Raw genomic sequence first — 17,306 nt, 5'->3', positions numbered from 1 at the left:
CAATGTAAAAAAAAAAAAAAAAAAAAAAAAAAAAAACCCTAAAAAACTGGCATTGACATTACAGATGGCATTGTTCTGCCGACATGTTTAGGTTCATAAATTCATTCAAGTCCAGTGTAAATATTTTGTTTACTGCTTTTGCTTGGAGGCAACAATTTGAACTTTTTACCAATTGATGAAATAGACAAGTAGACTGATGAGATGAAGTATTCTCACACTTGTCAATCACTGTAACTTCAGATGTGAAGTGTATCCTGGAACACAGCTCATTTTGTAGTCAGAGGTTTCCTATTTGATTTTGGCACAGTATCTAGAACTGCTTGGGTAACAGATGACACGACACTAATCAGTGCCTCCTCTAATGACACAACTATTGCTACAGCCACCAATTCTAGAGCCTGACCAATACTGCATTTTGAGGTAGATACCAATATTTGAGTTTAAAAATCAAAAAACAATATGTCCTCATATTTATTTTAAATTAACACACTACATAAGCCATCTTTTTTATAAGGATTTCTACTTTAAACTTTACAGTTAAGGCTTTGATGGCAGTTACATTAGCATCAGTAATAACTAAAAACAGCAATGCAGACAGATCAAAAAACATATTTAAATTGAGATTAGATAAATACTGGCTAAACAATTCAGCATTTAGAGCTATACTGGACTTTAATAAACATTAAATGAAGCACTGTGAGAACCCAGTATTATGACTAGTAAATGGATTTTGATAAACAGAAAAGCCTGTCACCAATGACAAGTTTATCATGTGTTAATTCACTCTTCATTTATCTGAACTTCTTGTATTTTGTCTATGTGAGACAAGTTGCTTTATAGGAAAACTTCTTCCAACCATTATTTATAACAGCACAATGAAAAACAAAGTACCGTTGCACTATGGCATTTCCATGCTCTCTCACATTCTCACATTCTCTTGTGACGTATTGGCCAACATACATACATGGCAGCAATGAAGATCCAGTGCTGCTATTGATATTACTACTGCTACTAATAACAACAGCAATAACATCGTCGTCTCTAAAGTGTTTTAATTGATGTATTACAATGTGTACATTTTCATCAGGTAAACATTTACAATGTGAGTGACCATTTAATTGGTTGAATCTCTATATTTCAGGTCTTTGATCACTTCAGTGTTTGAATATAACAGTCCTGTTCTGGACAAGATACGCAAGACCTTAGCTGTCTCCAACCCCAGTCCATTTGTATGCATGCAAACGTTACTTCATATTTTCTACACATTAATAGATAATATCAAAGGCAAACAGGAACAATCTAGTCTTGAGAAATGCAATTACAGCTCAGTACAGCAAAGTTAGAGATCAAGCAATGTACTATAGCTTAAATACACAGTTTATGTAGTTAGAAGGCCTTTACAAAATCAAAGCCAAAACCATTTGTCATCTCTCTCAAAGATTAAGATTATTTAACAGAGAAATGTCTTTGAATGTTTAGTAACACTTCATTAGTTGATGAATGATAAGATAGGATTGTGCCAAAACTTTTTTGTGTGCATGCATTTCACTGAATAAGTATTGATGTCTCCAGACACTTTGTTTGTAGTCTTTGGAACAATTTTTAGAATATTTGGTTTTTGATATTCTTAAACTGTAGCAATGAATCTCCACCCATACCATCTTCTATCTATCGTTCTGTGTTTTGGTTAACTTTGGTGAACCTTTGGATTCTCTCTTTAGTGACAAGTAAACGTGGTCATCAGGTTGCAGTGCTCTGTTTCCAGCAAAGGTTAGAAATTGACCATTGGCTTCAGTGATAAGATTAAATTCCCCACACTATGTAGTCGTATTTGTAACTGGGGATGAAAGGTGTGGAATTCTGTCTGATGTTATGTATGACAGAACTAGGCCAACACAAACACAAGAAATTACCTTCCATCATTTTGTTTCAATAGTATATTATGATTAACCATATAAGTTTTTTATTCCAAATTCACAAGTGAATTTTGTAGCCAAAGACAAAGTGCATTAAGAACACACCTTAATACAAAAAGTTGTCCAGAATTTCACCCTCAAGTACCCTCACAATGAAGTGAGGGTACATCAGAGAAACATTCAGTCTGATGATAAGAGACAAAATTTTGTCAAAATCAGCTGCCCCCACCTAGTTAGGTTGAGGTTACTGGGGGAGGGCTTATAGGCTTACATGTTTTGCTACCCTGCACATTGAAGAAATGAGAGAAGCATCAAAGTAGGGCATTTTACTTTTCTCACATTCTTTATATGTGTCTACTACTGCATTTTAGAAGAAAGACGAGACCAAATTCAATGTGGAAAATGTGCAAAAAATGCATATTGATAATAATATTAATAATAGTAGTTTTCATGGCACTGTTACTGAATGAACCTTCCTTCAGTATGTTGTGCTGAATTAGTCCAATTTAAAGCTTAAATGATATTGAGGTAAAATCTGTGTGGAGATCTAGACAGAACCAAGAATCCATTGTGTGACAGTAGCTGTAAATATCTGACTCACTATGATCATTCTTTTCAACGTATCTGACATGACTGCACTGTCATCTACAAAGCGATGATTCGCTGACAGGTTGATCTTTCTGCTGTTTTCTGTGGGGGTCCCCCTTCTCTAGTGAAGTCAAGCTCAGCAATAGCAATAATGACAGACCATCTACACAGGCAAATTTTTGCTGGAGTCAATAATAATCCAGGTTTCCCATAGAGCAGACAGAGCAGGCTGTCCATATCTGGTGGTGACAAACACCAGTGTTAGCTTAAACCTGCCACTCTGCCCCGAACTCATAATGTACAACACCAGTACAAAACCAGCCTCGCCCATGGTATGTAAAATGTGTGACGAGTAGCTATGTCACTTCGCTGGTAACACACTCCTGTGATTATTAATGTGATGCTCTACAGACGATATGAAAAGTGAAAACTAGCGTAGTCAGATTGAGAGGAAATTCTAGTTTCCACAAAATCATTATGCTATCTTTACTGCTGCATCAGAGTCCTCCATTCAAAGCTTCATATTAACCAGGAGTTGCTGTGCTGCCAGGAGCTTAAACATTACAACCTGTTCTACTCAGCTTGTGTATTTAAAAGACGTCACACCGGCCGATGGAACATTCAGTCTGTTAGCTGCAGGGAGAGTTCAAAGCCAGCATGGGATGTTACTTTTACATGTTAACAGTGACATTGAAAACACACATGGAAAACCTTTGAGACAGCTAGTGAAGATGGTCACACGTTTAGGTGACCCTCACACTAGCCAATGCTAATTGCTCCACTTCCTGCATACCGCAGCCTTCAGTTCCAATCCTAAACAATGCCCACAAAGTCCAGAAGCCTCTTTTTTTTTTGTTTGTTTGTTTGCATTTTGGCACATTCAGTATATAGCACCACCAAAGTTCTGCCAAGCAGCTTGGAGAGAAATCCTGTATGTTGAAGCATATTCATACAAGAGTCACACTGGCATCTTAGCACCAGCTGGAGAAATAAGATTATCCTATCAGCAGCGGACAGAGTTTCTAGCCCAGCTACTCTGCCAGTCCTTCTGGACTGCGATGCTTGAGAGAGCTCGTCGGCAGAGAAAGGAGGATGCAGTGTTAACCACGGGGTAATGAAGCACGTCTATTCTGGCCTCTCAGAGATGCAGTTTTTCACACTGATCTCACTTTTCGGTTTGGTCTTGATATTGTGAAAGCTATGGCTTATCGTTTGGTAACTCAAGTCATGGGATTGTTGCATTCCTTTGTTACCCTGGTTTCATTTCATCTGTTCTTCTCAGTCCATCTTTTATTGCTGCTCTTGTGCTGTCACTGAACTAGACTTTGTGTTTGCAAACACATTTTATGGTTAGTTTGAACCCACTTACCAGATGGGTTGGGTTTTTTATGACATACGTATAGGACAGCAGAATAAGATCCACACATCACAACCAATTACACACATTGTGTGAAAAGCTAGTACATAATCTTTTAATTGATAATCTTTTTGCAGTAATTGCAACTGATCTAGTGCTCCATAAAGAGTTTAACAGATGCTACCAGCTCCTCTTGTATCTCAGGTCTGATTATCTGGTGGGGTTGATGCATTTTCTTACTTTTCAACAGTACTCTACTGAAGTTAGACTAAAGAAAACAACACATTTTGCTGTCTAACAAAGATCACAACTACGACTGTTATCTGTGAAAGGTTTTTTTCTGCCACCTGTTACTTCAAAGCGCGTGTGTCTAAAGACTATCCGTCATAAGTTCACATAGTAGAAACAATATACAACAAGTGCTCAAAAGACTCAGACATCACATACTCTCACACACAGAAACAAAATAGCAAAAGAACTCAATTCAATGGTTTCCTTTTTGTTGCGCAAGCTCAAGTACCATCGACCTCAGGTGAAGCGAGGCTTTAGAGCGAAGTCCTTTCCTTGTGTAGTCCTACTAATAAGCACCAGTAGAGTTCAGCTGGTCCTGCACCCCCACTGCCACTCTTCATTCCTCAATCCCTCAGGGTAGCAGTCATTAACTGGTGGCAGTCCAGATCCCCTCGCAGCTCCAGCGGCCCCGGCAGTCTCATGCCCGTCTTCTGATCCACACACCAACACTTTCCCCGCTGGCCGTCACGTGCCGGATGACACTGTGGGCATAAGATATTAGAGTTTCATGTCATAGCTTCTTCAACAGCTTCTGCAGGCTCAAATGTTAACGGTGCTCTGGTAAATATTGTTATGTTAACAATGGATCATGGTGTTGCTCAATGAAAAACCCACAGACATTTATCAGTGAATGCTGCAGTTCCTCTCCACTTTATGGATTTTTTAAAATCAATATTTTGGTCTTATGGCTCACTGCTTTGCTGTTTTGGCTCACTCTGACCTTTGTCATTGGTGCAATTTCAAATCCACTGTGCTTAACCTGCCCAGCACACTGACACATTAGCAAATAACCGGAGAACGTAGTGCAGTATCTAGCGGCTGGAGAGGTGCTTCCCTCAGGAGTTGGTGGCGAGCAAAACAGAGCTAAAAGAGAGTGACTATTGGACTTACGTTCACCAGGTGGACACGACTACCAATGAATGCTAATGTCGCTGTGTGTGCAAATAAGCAAATGTTTGTGAACAGGTTGATCATGTTTTACGGTATATGGTGATAATATACAGTTTACAGGTTGTTGTGCTGCCTCCAAGAATCAATGCATGTAATACTGAGCTGTAGGTAAGAGGTTACAGATTAGAGTGATTATCTTGAGAGAGAAGATAATGCTCTGTTGGCTGGGCCATAGTTCTTCAAGATGACAACTTGGCTTATAAATATTTTTAAGATGTTTTCATTGTTTAGTAGCATTTGGCTTTTCCTGCATAAATGGTCAAATGGCTGGAGTTTGTCTGGTCTTACACTATTTTGTCACCACACCACATTAAGAAAATGATCCCCACTTACCAAAGAATCACACGTTAAGGCGAACTACACCCAGCTGGCACTTAAAGTTACCTTAAACGAACCGTGAAAAGTATTTCAAGTAATTTGATTGTCTGGTTTAAAGCTTCTGAGAGTCCTACTGAGAACTTTTAACAATTCCTGTAAATACAAAATGTATTGTGTGATTTTCTCCTTTTTCTGTAACAATTTACAGTTTCAAAAAGCCCCCAAGACCAGTTAACAATCTCAGAGCAAGCCTGCCATGAAATGATTCCCAGTTGTCCCTCATGACCTGTGCTTTACTTCCCACTAGGTTTTATCACAGTGCAGTTTTAGTTAAACAGTAAACAGATGCCCGAGTCTGAGCAGAGATACTTTAACCATATTACACAATCAACATAACTCAGACTCTTGCCTTAGCAGAGCTTTCCTTTTATCACTGGCTCTGCGTCTCCTGCTTTGATTGCATATGCAGCTCAGAGCACTCTTATCTCTGTATCTGTCACTCTTATCTGCAGAGTTGCCCAAACTTGCAAAGGCAAAATAACAAGCAACAGCATCCAAAAGCAAACTGCATCCATCATAGCAATAAAGTGATTATCGTCCAACAGTTAAGGGAAAACCACTTTATACACACATTCTGAAAGTAAATCACTTTTCATATGAGCTTAGCAAAATAAGGCCTTGGCATTGCCATGACAGTCCGCTTGGAGGCACTTTTGTGTTGATCTTGAACTAGTAAGACTAGTAATATTTCATCGGCTGCAGGCATGTTTTGTGTTTTGGCCCACAGATTGCTGACATGGTTTAAAAGGAACTGTTTGAAGAATAAAGATAGGCATTTTTATTTGTATTGGCTTCATAATAGAGATTCACAGTTCACCCATACACATGGCCAAATAGTGGTCTGCTCAGTAATTCAATAAAGCTCATAATGACTGTGCGTTTGAATTCACAGACCTGTTTAGCGTGGAAATCTCCATTCTTGTCACAGTTGGGTATGGGGATTGTAAAGAGATCATCGTGTGTGCGGGTATTTGATGCCAGTCTGTCCAACGCTCTCTGCAGCTCTGCACGACAGGGAGCCTGTGGAAGAAATGGCTTTTGAGTTGACGTTTATAGACATCAGCAGAGTCCCAGACATGCAGTCGATGTGTGTAAACATTCGCGGTGCCATAAGAAAACTGCTGTCTTAACAAGAAAGCATTAGCTCTAATTTTCTAAATGGCTGAGAACATCATGAGAATGTTTAGGTAAAATCTTAAAACGACCACCACAAATGATTATTGCAGTCATAAAAAGTAATGAATAATAAATCTGGGAAATAGTGGGAAAATGTAGCAAATGTTTTGGATTCATACTTTGTGCTGTTGTCTTATTTGGGTTAAACGATTATTACTCACTCAAATAACATTTCATCTGCCGAGCACATTGCCTCCAGTGCTCATGGGAACTTGTGGCAACTTTTGTTCAGAAGAGTTTTTGAGTATTTGATTATCTTAAATACACAGTGTTCAAAACATCCGACTTTAATTTTGACATCATGACATAAGTAGCGAAAAGTCAAGAGCTGCTGTTGGTAATACTTAAACTCAACACCAAACAACTTTTCGTTGGACACTTAGAAGTGTCAGAACTCTTCCATTGTTTGTGAACGTATCAGCAAATAATGGAGAGAGTCAGTGCCGTGCAGTTGTTCAGATGGCCCATTATTCCAGCTCTCTGCGTTATTTTTTTTACCATCTGTATTCCACAAAGATCTGTCCCTGTACTGCTTCTGATTGGCTCTGACCCTGACATTTTATTCTAACCCAAACCATCTAACCCTAACAAAGTAACAAACTATCAGAGGGACATCAGACAGGTCTTTTCAGACTATTGGGGTTTTGGAATAATGGGCTATCAGAACAATGTGCAGTCGCTTGAGAGTCGGCTATAATGAATTCATAGGCCAACGAATGATTGCATGTGAATGCATCACTCTGGCATTTTTTTCAATCAGGCTGCGCAACCAGTCCAACTGCATGACCACAAAGACTTTAAAGACATAAAAAAATGAGTTCATTAAAAACCTAAGTATTCAAAACAAAAGGTCACCCTGTGTGGTTGGGCAACCCAAGTAAATCTATATGTGTATGTATTTTTCTGTATGTGTGGCATTTATATAACACATTTCGGTGTTAAATGAATGTACTAAATGTGCTAAAACCAGCCTGTTAGTGATTAATAGGGATGTTATGATCCTGCTCATGCCAGTGTTAAAACAGCAAATTGCATGTTGATGTCAATGTGCACCTGTACTTTATTTTGCGAGACCACAATTAAATGTTACGGTCTGTAAATAACTAATTTGTACAATTTATAACTAGACTGTTACGCTTGTGGCTTTGGAACTATAAAGCCTTAATATAAAACACCTGCTGGGGCTGAGGCATGTGTTGCAGAGAGGATTGCCTGGGTTTTTTTCCTGGAAACTGATAAGACGTCAGAAGATAGTTTCTCTCACCAGTGCCGCCTTGGTCTCCTCCCTGGCGGTGTTGCCTCTCTGATTTGTGGATTTTGGAGGGTGTCGGGCCAGGGTCTTCTGTATGCAGCGCTTGTCTTGAGGACTGCACCGGATATTGCTGTTGTTGGGGTGCTCAGGGATGATCTCATCCTGCCTGTCCATCGCTGAAGGACACAGAATAGTGCTTTAGTTCCTTAAATTCAACAACAATGCACTGCCAAAAGTATTACATAAACTAGTTTGTCAGAAGCATTTGTAGGGCTTATGTTGCATGTCTGTCAGTGCAACATAATAGCCACGTTTTAATGATATGAGCATGATTTATGGCAACATCCATTATTTTCATGATTTGCTTGAGTGTCAGATAAAGAGCATGAGCTGTTCCACTGCTCCTCCTTGTGCTTCTACATAACATCCCATACAGCTGAACGTGGTGAGATGTAGGCTAAAAATGAGGCCAGGTTAACCTCAAGGACAGCAAGCCATGTTCCCGCTCTGGGGGGTAATCTGTACCTCCGCTCTTGCCCTGGTACTTTTCAACTACTGCACCACAGCCATGCCACAAGCTCTGAGGGGAGGTAAACCATACCTCCCCTGTTCTGCCACCCTCTGTACATTGTGGTCTGTGCCACCTTCACCTTTGCATCCCTATAATCCTGCAGTTCTGTGGCCCTGCAGGCAGCCAGCTGCTTCCTCAGGAAATGCCCCCCTCCCTCTTCATTCTCCACCCCTTCACAACAACCCCAGCCTGTGCCAGATGGAGGTTGTTAGAGGGTATTTGCACTGTCACAAGTGGGCACAAGTGTGTTTGTGTGTGTGTCTGTGTGCTAGTTGGTGGTTGGGGGACACAACATGGGTAAAATGAGGGATAAAGGTTGTGTGTGCCTTTCTTTGTGCACATGTGTGTTGACTTTCACCTGTGGCTCGTAAGACTTGGCAGCATTTGATGCTTTCTGCTCACAACCCATGGCATTTTACAGATTGGCACTGGAATCAAAGAAGTTTAAACTGCGGTTTTACCATTTTGAAGCTGTTTTTGAAGCTGATCATTGAACCAGATCTGAGCTCTGGTTAATATCTAAGGTCACTGCCAGGCATCCAGTTAATTGCTTTTGGCAAAGAGACAGTGAAGGTGGGTCAGTAGTAGCCTCTTTAATCTTGTGCAACATGCTTTTCCCATGCTTTGAAGGTGCACATACACACATTCCAACCAGAGCAAGCTTTTCTTTGCAGCACTGGATCTCGAGCTAGCTGCTGTATTCGGAATATTGATCCAGGGCCATTTTCTGGAGATGGCTTGAATTTTTCAGCAACAGGAGTTGGAAGGTGACCATGCTTCTTAAAACTTCATAGACAGTCATCTTGCTTGGCTTTGCTTGTCTGGGGGGGAAGTGTCTCTTGCCTGTTTGTATTTTTAGTCTTGTTGCTGTTAAGCCTTGCTCATCAGCACTTTCGTCCACAAGAGCCAACAGACTTTCAGCTGTTTCCTTCGTTCCAAGTTGTTCTTTCTCCTCTTTTGCCAGTTCACACTTTTCCGATTCCATGCTCTTTTGTAGGGCGAGCCAAAGTGATTTAGAAGTGGGTCAGGGGTGGCATGTCCTGTTTGCTACCACTGCTGTTTTCCATGGAGGAAGTTGCCACTTCTGTGTGTGGTTTCATTTGATTTGGATCAGCAGCTCTTGGCTTTTGAAATATAATTCCTACAGTGCATTATCAGCCCTGCAGCTGATACATTGCATTGAATTGCATTTCACAGGTGCACACCAAAGATAACGAAAGGTTTTGAGTAAACATATAATCATGCCCAGAACCAGGAACTGCCTTCACCTGTCTTTTTGGCCTTTGAATACATTGTAGTCACTTAAAACTAAGCAACCAACATCCATTCAAGACAACGACCACTACCTGTCTTTTAATCAGCAGGTTAAGTTCGTCATGAAAGCCATTGGTAAAAACTTTGTATTATTTTAATAGCCTAGTGTGAAGACCGTGCAGCATGTGATCAGCAGATGGTCACATAGTGCCTGCTGCTACATTTAATTGTGATACAGCACTGATCAACTGAGCATACAGTAGGGTGAACACAAAACTCCATTTTGTTAGCACTTAACTGACAAATTCCAGATCTGTTACATAATAAACTGCATTGCTTGCTCAATAGTTCTTAGTCAAATATTTGTTGTTGCATATCAGCCGGTGCGCTTGCAAATGTATTCGTCACACTGGCCACCAGACGTGTGAGCATCAGTCATAATGGGATGAGAGAGAGCAGGCACTCTCCCTCTGATGAATACACTTTCTGCTTGGGGAACCATCACTTTCACTGCAGTTACAACATTTAATCAACATTATGACAAGTCTGTGCTGCGTCTTCTGTTTATTTATATGTCTTCTCTTTGCAATATATAGAACACAGACATGAGGAGCTGAAGGGTTGGTCAGTTTACAGATTCGGCTGAGTGGCTTTAGGGCTGAACTTGTAAACCTTAGACAAATATCCCCCTCAAATAAATATTTAGTTCTTCTCAGTGAGATTGGCAGAGTACTTTCCTGTGGTTTATATTTCCACTATCTTATATCTTGTATCTAAGCCAAGAGACAGTCCACTATATTGCACATTGCTACAAAAACCCTTTACAAAGAATGACTTCAATTGTGTTCTTTTTAATGCTGATACACTGAGGATACTTGCAGGATGAGTTTGATGTCGGACACAGTCTGAGCTTATTACCGTATGTAATGGCCAATAAGTAACAAGAAATTTCAGAACCTATGTAAGAGCACTGACAGGTTTATTTTTTGACTGTTAAATGTTCCACACAGGACATATTTTGGTCACAGTTCTGACCTCCAGTGGTTTAACTCAATTTGCTGTAGTGATGTAGGAGAGTACTTCAGGGCAGATCCGTACACCGTGACATCACTGTTGGGCATGGTTATAGGTGCAGCTGGCGCAGCGTGTACTAAGTGTAGTACACTTCTGACCATACACACTGAAAGCTTTTAATCAGAGAGGACAGTAAAACAATGCCTTTTTCAGCCTGAATGCTAAATAACATCTTTTTATGGCATATGTGTATGCAAAGAAAGGATTGCTGAGATTTTAAATTGCATCTGTAAAGTTGCAACAGAGAGCCACTGATCACTGCCCTGGGATCAGCTCCATGACTGAGCCTTTGCCTCAGCCAGTGTCATTCCTGCTTTATCAACTTATTCATTTATGGTTTCCAAACACTGGGATTAGCCTGTTTTTAATAGAATATCAGTCCATAAAACTTGCCTAGAGTGACTTAAACTGTGAATTTCACAAAACGACAGATAAACATTATTTATAGCGTTGTGATTTTCCTTGACACTTGATAGAATAGATTATACTACGTTGACAGTGACTAATCGCCTGCAAAATTAATGATCTTTGTGGAGGCTACTCCTCCAAAATGTTCAGTAACACTTTGATTTGTGTTTTTTCAAGAGTTTATGGCTGCAAGCTCAAAAGTCAGCTGGGCTCACTACCAAAAAACTATTCTTTTCAGTCAACACTGGATGCTGCCAGAGTGTCAAACCGCTGGTTTCCAGGCAGAAGACTTCTCTGAATTCAGTTAATCATCAGAGTTGGTGTCTAGTGAGGTCACGACTGCTGTGCATGTGCTGCAAGAAGGCTGTTGAACCTTTTTATAGTGTCATTTGTCAAAGAAAAGACAGAAAGTTAAATCAGCTAAATCACAAAGGCAACCTTTGAAACATGGAGCACTGCTGCTGCGCTGTCTGATACCATTCAGGACACCTCCCGTCCAGCTGATGTCAAAGACATCCAGGCATACAGCATGTTTGAATCCACATAGAGCAGAGCAGAAGCACTTTACTGTCCTCTCTCATTTAGTGTTCATTTACTCTTTAACGAGCAGAAAATGGTCAGGAGCAAGAAATCTGAAAATAAATAAAAGTGCACACCTACTTTGAATCCTAAATTACGCAAACTGCTTTGTACTCTGACAGGGTCTGACAGAAAATAAAGCAACGATAAAATCACAATCGCTCTCGGCTGTGGCAGCTTCCCAGCAGTTCATTAATTTTCACTAAAGAAAACACAACTGTGTACTTTAACATTTCAGCGCAAGTTTTGAAACACTGTTATTTTCTCTAATAAGACAGATGTAACACAGATACACACACACACACACACACACACACAGAGGTGTGGACCAGAGACAAAAAAATCCAAATACTTCCAGATGGATCATCATCAGGATAAACATTATCCTTTATCCTGACAAAGCTCTTCTGGATCAAACCATTGGTCTGCATGATGACAATAAAACATGTTTTGGGAATGTTAGTGCAACGTGAGGTGTTTCCCACATTCACTGTCTCCAGCGTAACTGTTTCATTTTTCATCTTGATAAAAACACACTGAAAGACATCTGAATTCCTGTCACTTATCCAGCAGTATGAACTGAACTGAGATATTATTTTCATCTTTAACCTCGGGGACATAACTTCATAGGCTGGACTCCATCTGCTGCTTGTTTTGTAGAGTCATTCGCTCGCAGATGGGTAAGTAAATCCTGTCATATTGAGCCGGGGTAATCTTAGCCATCTATCACTTGTTGATGCACTCGTACTACTACTGCATGTGATGAATAGATCTCTGAATAGAGGGAAACCTGCAGCTGCACAGAATTAGGTCAGACTATTTTGAGGAACATCATTAACTTAATTTGAGTGGATTGTTCTTGTTTTAATGTATGTACAGAATCAAGGTCTTGAGTGCAAGTGTGAGGAGAGGAACTGAGCAATTCTGTCAGCCAGTGAAAGGGGTGTACTAGCTGGAATATTAGTAACAAGTACAGTATTGTATTGTACTGTTCAGCAAGTACACATCTTAAAAATCACAATTTATCAAGATAGTGCTGCAGTGTTTTTATTGCTGAATTAATAGGTTGCCATATGAAATCTCAGCCCTTGAGGATCCACTGTCTTCCTCAGTTTAGGCCTGTGTCATGTTTGTGTATCTCTCAGCTCCAACACCAGAAGGGGGTCTCTGTCCCACGAAGGACAGCAATTAGCTAATCACGTTTACTCCTGCATAAGAGCCCCAGCTGTACAAATGTCCTGCGCAACCCAAAGAAAGCAAATACACAACATTAAGGGACATCTGCTCAAAGAGGTTTGGGAAGATCCTCATAAAGCACCCTAAAAATACATCCACGTCTTTAACCAGTGCACGACTCCCAAAACATGCTGAGGAGTCCTCGCTCATAGGAGAGAGGAAAATCTAGGTTAGCATGCTGCTTTCATAAAGACCTGTGTGCGTCACTGTAAATTAGGCATAGTTGCACAGAGCCTGACTCCACCGACAGCTTCATTCATGCAACTCCTTTGCTGCCTGTAGGTGTAAGACTTTTCATATCTGACATCTGTATCTGTTTGTAAATAATATCCGTTTCACTGTCAGGGGGAAGCGTTTGAATACGACACCAGGGCAGACGCGGCAGGAATGCAGCGACAGATGCCAACACACGCATGATGATTTTTTCTAAGTATCAAGATAGAGAGGGTTTCTAAGAATTGGATATTATCATGCACTAAAGCTGTCTTAGACCTTGACACGAGATGCAGGATAGCGCTTGTTGTTGCTATGGAAATTTGGTTCAAGAATAGCCTTAAGGTTGATAAATTTTTGAGAGAAATACACTGTTTTGATCCAAAGAAAATGGACTGATAACATTACTCTTGCCAGCCTGATTCAGTGCATGTTTATTGGTGGTTAGCAGCTAGCCTTAAAATGAAGTGACAGTCATGAGGCAGCACAGGTCTTTGTGATACATGTGTTGTGTTACAGTATCTAGATGCAGAGCTGTGACTATTAGCCTGAACTCCCTAAATCCTCTTCAATGGGCTGTCGAGATCTGCCTCTATCCCAGGGTCCTTTTCATTATGAATTCTCTTGGTTTTTAAAAACCCTCTTCTATTTTTATCTAGCATGTTCGCTGTTGCTAGGAGTGGGGCAGTGTCAGACATGTATTCAGGAGATGCACCCCCTTGTTTAATAATGCATAAGTACGATGAATGCGCCACAAAGGAAATCTCTTGCTTGTGACTGGAGTTGCACTTCGCCTCTCCCCCGTGCCTTTCTGATTGTCTCTGTGCTGCCATGGTTTACATTGAACATTCTTATACAGCAGATCTGAGCTGCTGCCCAGAAGAATTGATTTACAGTGAGGTTTATTGGGCAGAGCTTTGCCGCTTTGTTATGACAGACTCCAGGGGTGAGAAGGAGTTTGGAGGCAAACAGAACCCAGTGCTCAGATTACAGAACACTGAAAACAAAACTTATGAACTTTCCGAAATGTTTCATGTACTGCCGCCCCGCCCCAGAGAAAAGACCCAAGGCTCCCCACGGTGCACTGTAACCCAGTTCTGAGCCAGCTGATCGGACAACGCAGCATCAAAGAGCAGAAATAATGTTCAAGGAGAACAAGCGGGCCAAGCTGAGACAGCCCTCAGTTTTTATCATGCTCTCAACAGCTTGCCTCTTCTTTCTGATTCCATTTAGTCATGCTATGTGCCGGCCTAACCTATGCTGGCCCTGCACAGAGAGCAGAAGGCTCTCATTTCAGCTCTGGCAGCAAGAGTGCCGATGAGCTCATCCTCATGAAGGAGCTGGACGTGGTGGGCGATGCGCTCAAAGGCTTGGGGGGGGGGCGGGGGGATGTGTTGGTGTACCCAGGGCCAGGGGAAACAGATGCTGCAATGAATTGGCCAAGTTGATCCAAATCTTTGGTGTTCTGGCACGAGCAGATAGCCTACTGTCATTACCAGTAACTGTCTGGGAGCCTGGCCTCAGTGAAGCAATGGCGGGCCAGTTAGTTGATAATCTGGAACAAATGAAAGAACCACCTTGTCTGTGACACATTCTAACAATTGTCTCATATAGCATAATGGAAATCAACACCACTCCCTTTGAGGAAAGCAGAGGAAGACAAACAGTGGAGACCAGTTTCCTCAGTAGAAAGACGTGAACGTCAAAGCAGTGAACTGGAACTGCAGATAAGATATTCAGTATTAGACGTCCCACTGTGTGAAAGTGGAAACAGACTTTCTTCTTTGCAAATGGAATGCATCAACAAAGAGGAGAATAAGAAGTCAGCCCAGAGGAGTGTGATAGAGACATCGACAGTCGAAGAGGAGTTAGACATCTGCAGCAGCAGGAGGAGGAGGAGGAGGAATGGGGGCGTCCATGAAAGAGCACCAAGTGAATTACTGATTGCAGAGAGCTCTAATAGCCCCAGACTGGCCACACTCCATTACAGTCATTTCATACAGCAGCTTTTATTACCTCCTCCCATTACAAACACACACACATATTCACGTCCACACACACACACACACACACACACACACACACACACACAGACTCAAATTCCCAGTACCACCACAATGCATTTCACTGCCTGCACTGCTCGGCTACCTGCAGGATCTCAGTTTAACTTTGGCATTATGTGGTAACTGCACATCCAAAGGTTGCTGGCAAAGTGATGTTTTAGTGTCACTATCTGCATTAACCAAATGCACGACTCCTGCACTAAAACAGGCGACTATCTCGCATGCCGCACAGTCATACAGAGTGCAGACACATGCAGCAGAAACATACAGTACAAGCTCCTCACACACACTCACATGCACACACGCCCACCCCAGCTATCACCACAGCGCTCTGCTCTCTGCCTGCTCTGCGTCTTACAGCAGGGCCCCTTTCACAGTGAGCAGCCGCAAGACAGCAGAGGGACTGTGTGCGCTCTCCCATCAGGCCATGCGTGAGGAGCTGGTGTGTGTGCACGCTCTGGTTCGGGGCTTAGCCGAGATTAGGGTAAACAAGCAGCACATTGTCACACCCCCCCAACTCTGACCCTGCCCGGCTCAGGTAAGGCCCAGGGAGCGGAGACAGAAAATATTCTGGTCTGCTCAGCCGTGGGTCCACCGAGCGAGAGGGACGCAGAGACGCCAGTCCGAGTTTGGAGAGACCTGGTCAGCTGTGGTTGACAATGCTTCGCACTATGAGAGCATCTTGATACAGACATTTGCAGACATCTCAAATGTGGTGTAAATGCATCGGTGATGTGAGTCTGAGTGCAATTGACAATAAGTAAAAGAAAGAAGCGGCCAGTGTCAAGAAGTGTGTTCGTCATCAGTTCACACACAGACTCTGACCCCTTCGCTCTCACCTGAGTTTTCCTCCACCTCTCTCTCGTCGGTGCACACCCCCTGGCCGTGCATCAGCGAGTGCAGTGGCCTCTCCACGCCACGCGGCGGGTAGCAGCGGAGGCCCGTGCCACATCGAGGCGAGTAGACACCACAGTGAGCCCCTTTAGGCAGGGCGCAGGTGGGGCAGCAGCCACAGCCAGGCTCCCGCACCGTCTCCTCGCAGCCTTCCGGCAGACGGCAGCTGGCCAGCCTCTCCTCGGAGCACACCGGACAGCGGATAGCTTGGTCTGACAAGCACAGCGCCACCAGCGACAGGGCGCCAAACACCCAAAAGCCCCAGCAGGACGGAGCTACTGCCACGCCACCTCCACGCACCATGGCAGCCCCGGCACCTGCACACAATCCTTTGCCCTCGTGTATGGTCCCCCTTTGCTTTCCCTCTCCTCTCTGAGTGTTGTGCAGCTTTTGATCACTTTCTACTTCAACAGCAGATTTTAGACCAACAAGGGAGGTTTGAGAGACGCTTTGTCCAGAATGCTCTTTGATATTTTCAGCTGGTTAGTGTTTCAATTGCAGGGACACAATGCCTCTGCTGTATTGCCTCTCCGTTCCTCTGATTCAATTTCACAGCGCAGAAATTGGAGCTTGTTCGTGATCTGCTCGGCTGCCGAATGTAGTGGTGATAAGAACTAGTTTTTGTTATGTTGAAATGAACAGTTGCAGGAAGGATATCCACCACTGTGGTCAGGTGAGTCTTGCTCTCTCTTCGAGTTTGAGTCCAGAGGCTCGCCCTCCCTCTAATGAAGAAAAATCTGGTCTATAAGTGTCCAAATGCAAAGCAGGTCATCAAAAGGCAGTGTTTTAAGTAACAGCTGCAGTTTCCTCCTCTTGCTGGTGTGCAGTGCAAAGGACTCGCTCCTGAGAAAGGCTCAACACGAGTGGCTCTCCTTGGACTTTATACTGGTCCATGGACACGCCTCTTTCTACAGTGAGAGAGGAGCTGAAAGGCACAGCGGAGAAAAGCCAGGCTAAAGCTCTCTCCCTCTGTCTCTCTCTAGCTCTCTCCTACTCAGGCACACAAGCTTATATACACTCTCCCTCACTTGTCCTCTCTCAATCCCGAGTGCTTGGAGAGAAAAAACAGCTGAATTGCCCTCTCACTTGTTCACACACGGAATAA

The 17,306-nt window shown here is 42.5% G+C and overlaps 1 protein-coding gene across 1 annotated transcript; it reads right to left on the bottom strand.

The window, feature by feature from the left end:
• Nucleotides 1-1,038: 1,038 nt before the first annotated feature.
• LOC143319074 (insulin-like growth factor-binding protein 4) lies at nucleotides 1,039-17,057 on the bottom strand. The gene is made up of 4 exons (XM_076727660.1): nucleotides 16,147-17,057; nucleotides 7,922-8,085; nucleotides 6,376-6,501; nucleotides 1,039-4,634 (listed from the first exon to the last, which is right to left on the bottom strand). The coding sequence occupies exons 1-4, from the start codon at nucleotides 16,502-16,504 to the stop codon at nucleotides 4,497-4,499; spliced, it is 786 nt and encodes a 261-aa protein (XP_076583775.1). The 5' UTR covers nucleotides 16,505-17,057; the 3' UTR covers nucleotides 1,039-4,496.
• Between the last annotated feature and the right edge of the window lie 249 nt (nucleotides 17,058-17,306).

The sequence above is a fragment of the Chaetodon auriga genome, chromosome 4, assembly GCF_051107435.1.
Source record: "Chaetodon auriga isolate fChaAug3 chromosome 4, fChaAug3.hap1, whole genome shotgun sequence".
NCBI lineage: Eukaryota > Metazoa > Chordata > Actinopteri > Chaetodontiformes > Chaetodontidae > Chaetodon > Chaetodon auriga.
The sequence above is the reverse complement of the archived record's forward strand: the minus strand, read 5'-3'. Positions and strand labels throughout refer to the sequence as shown.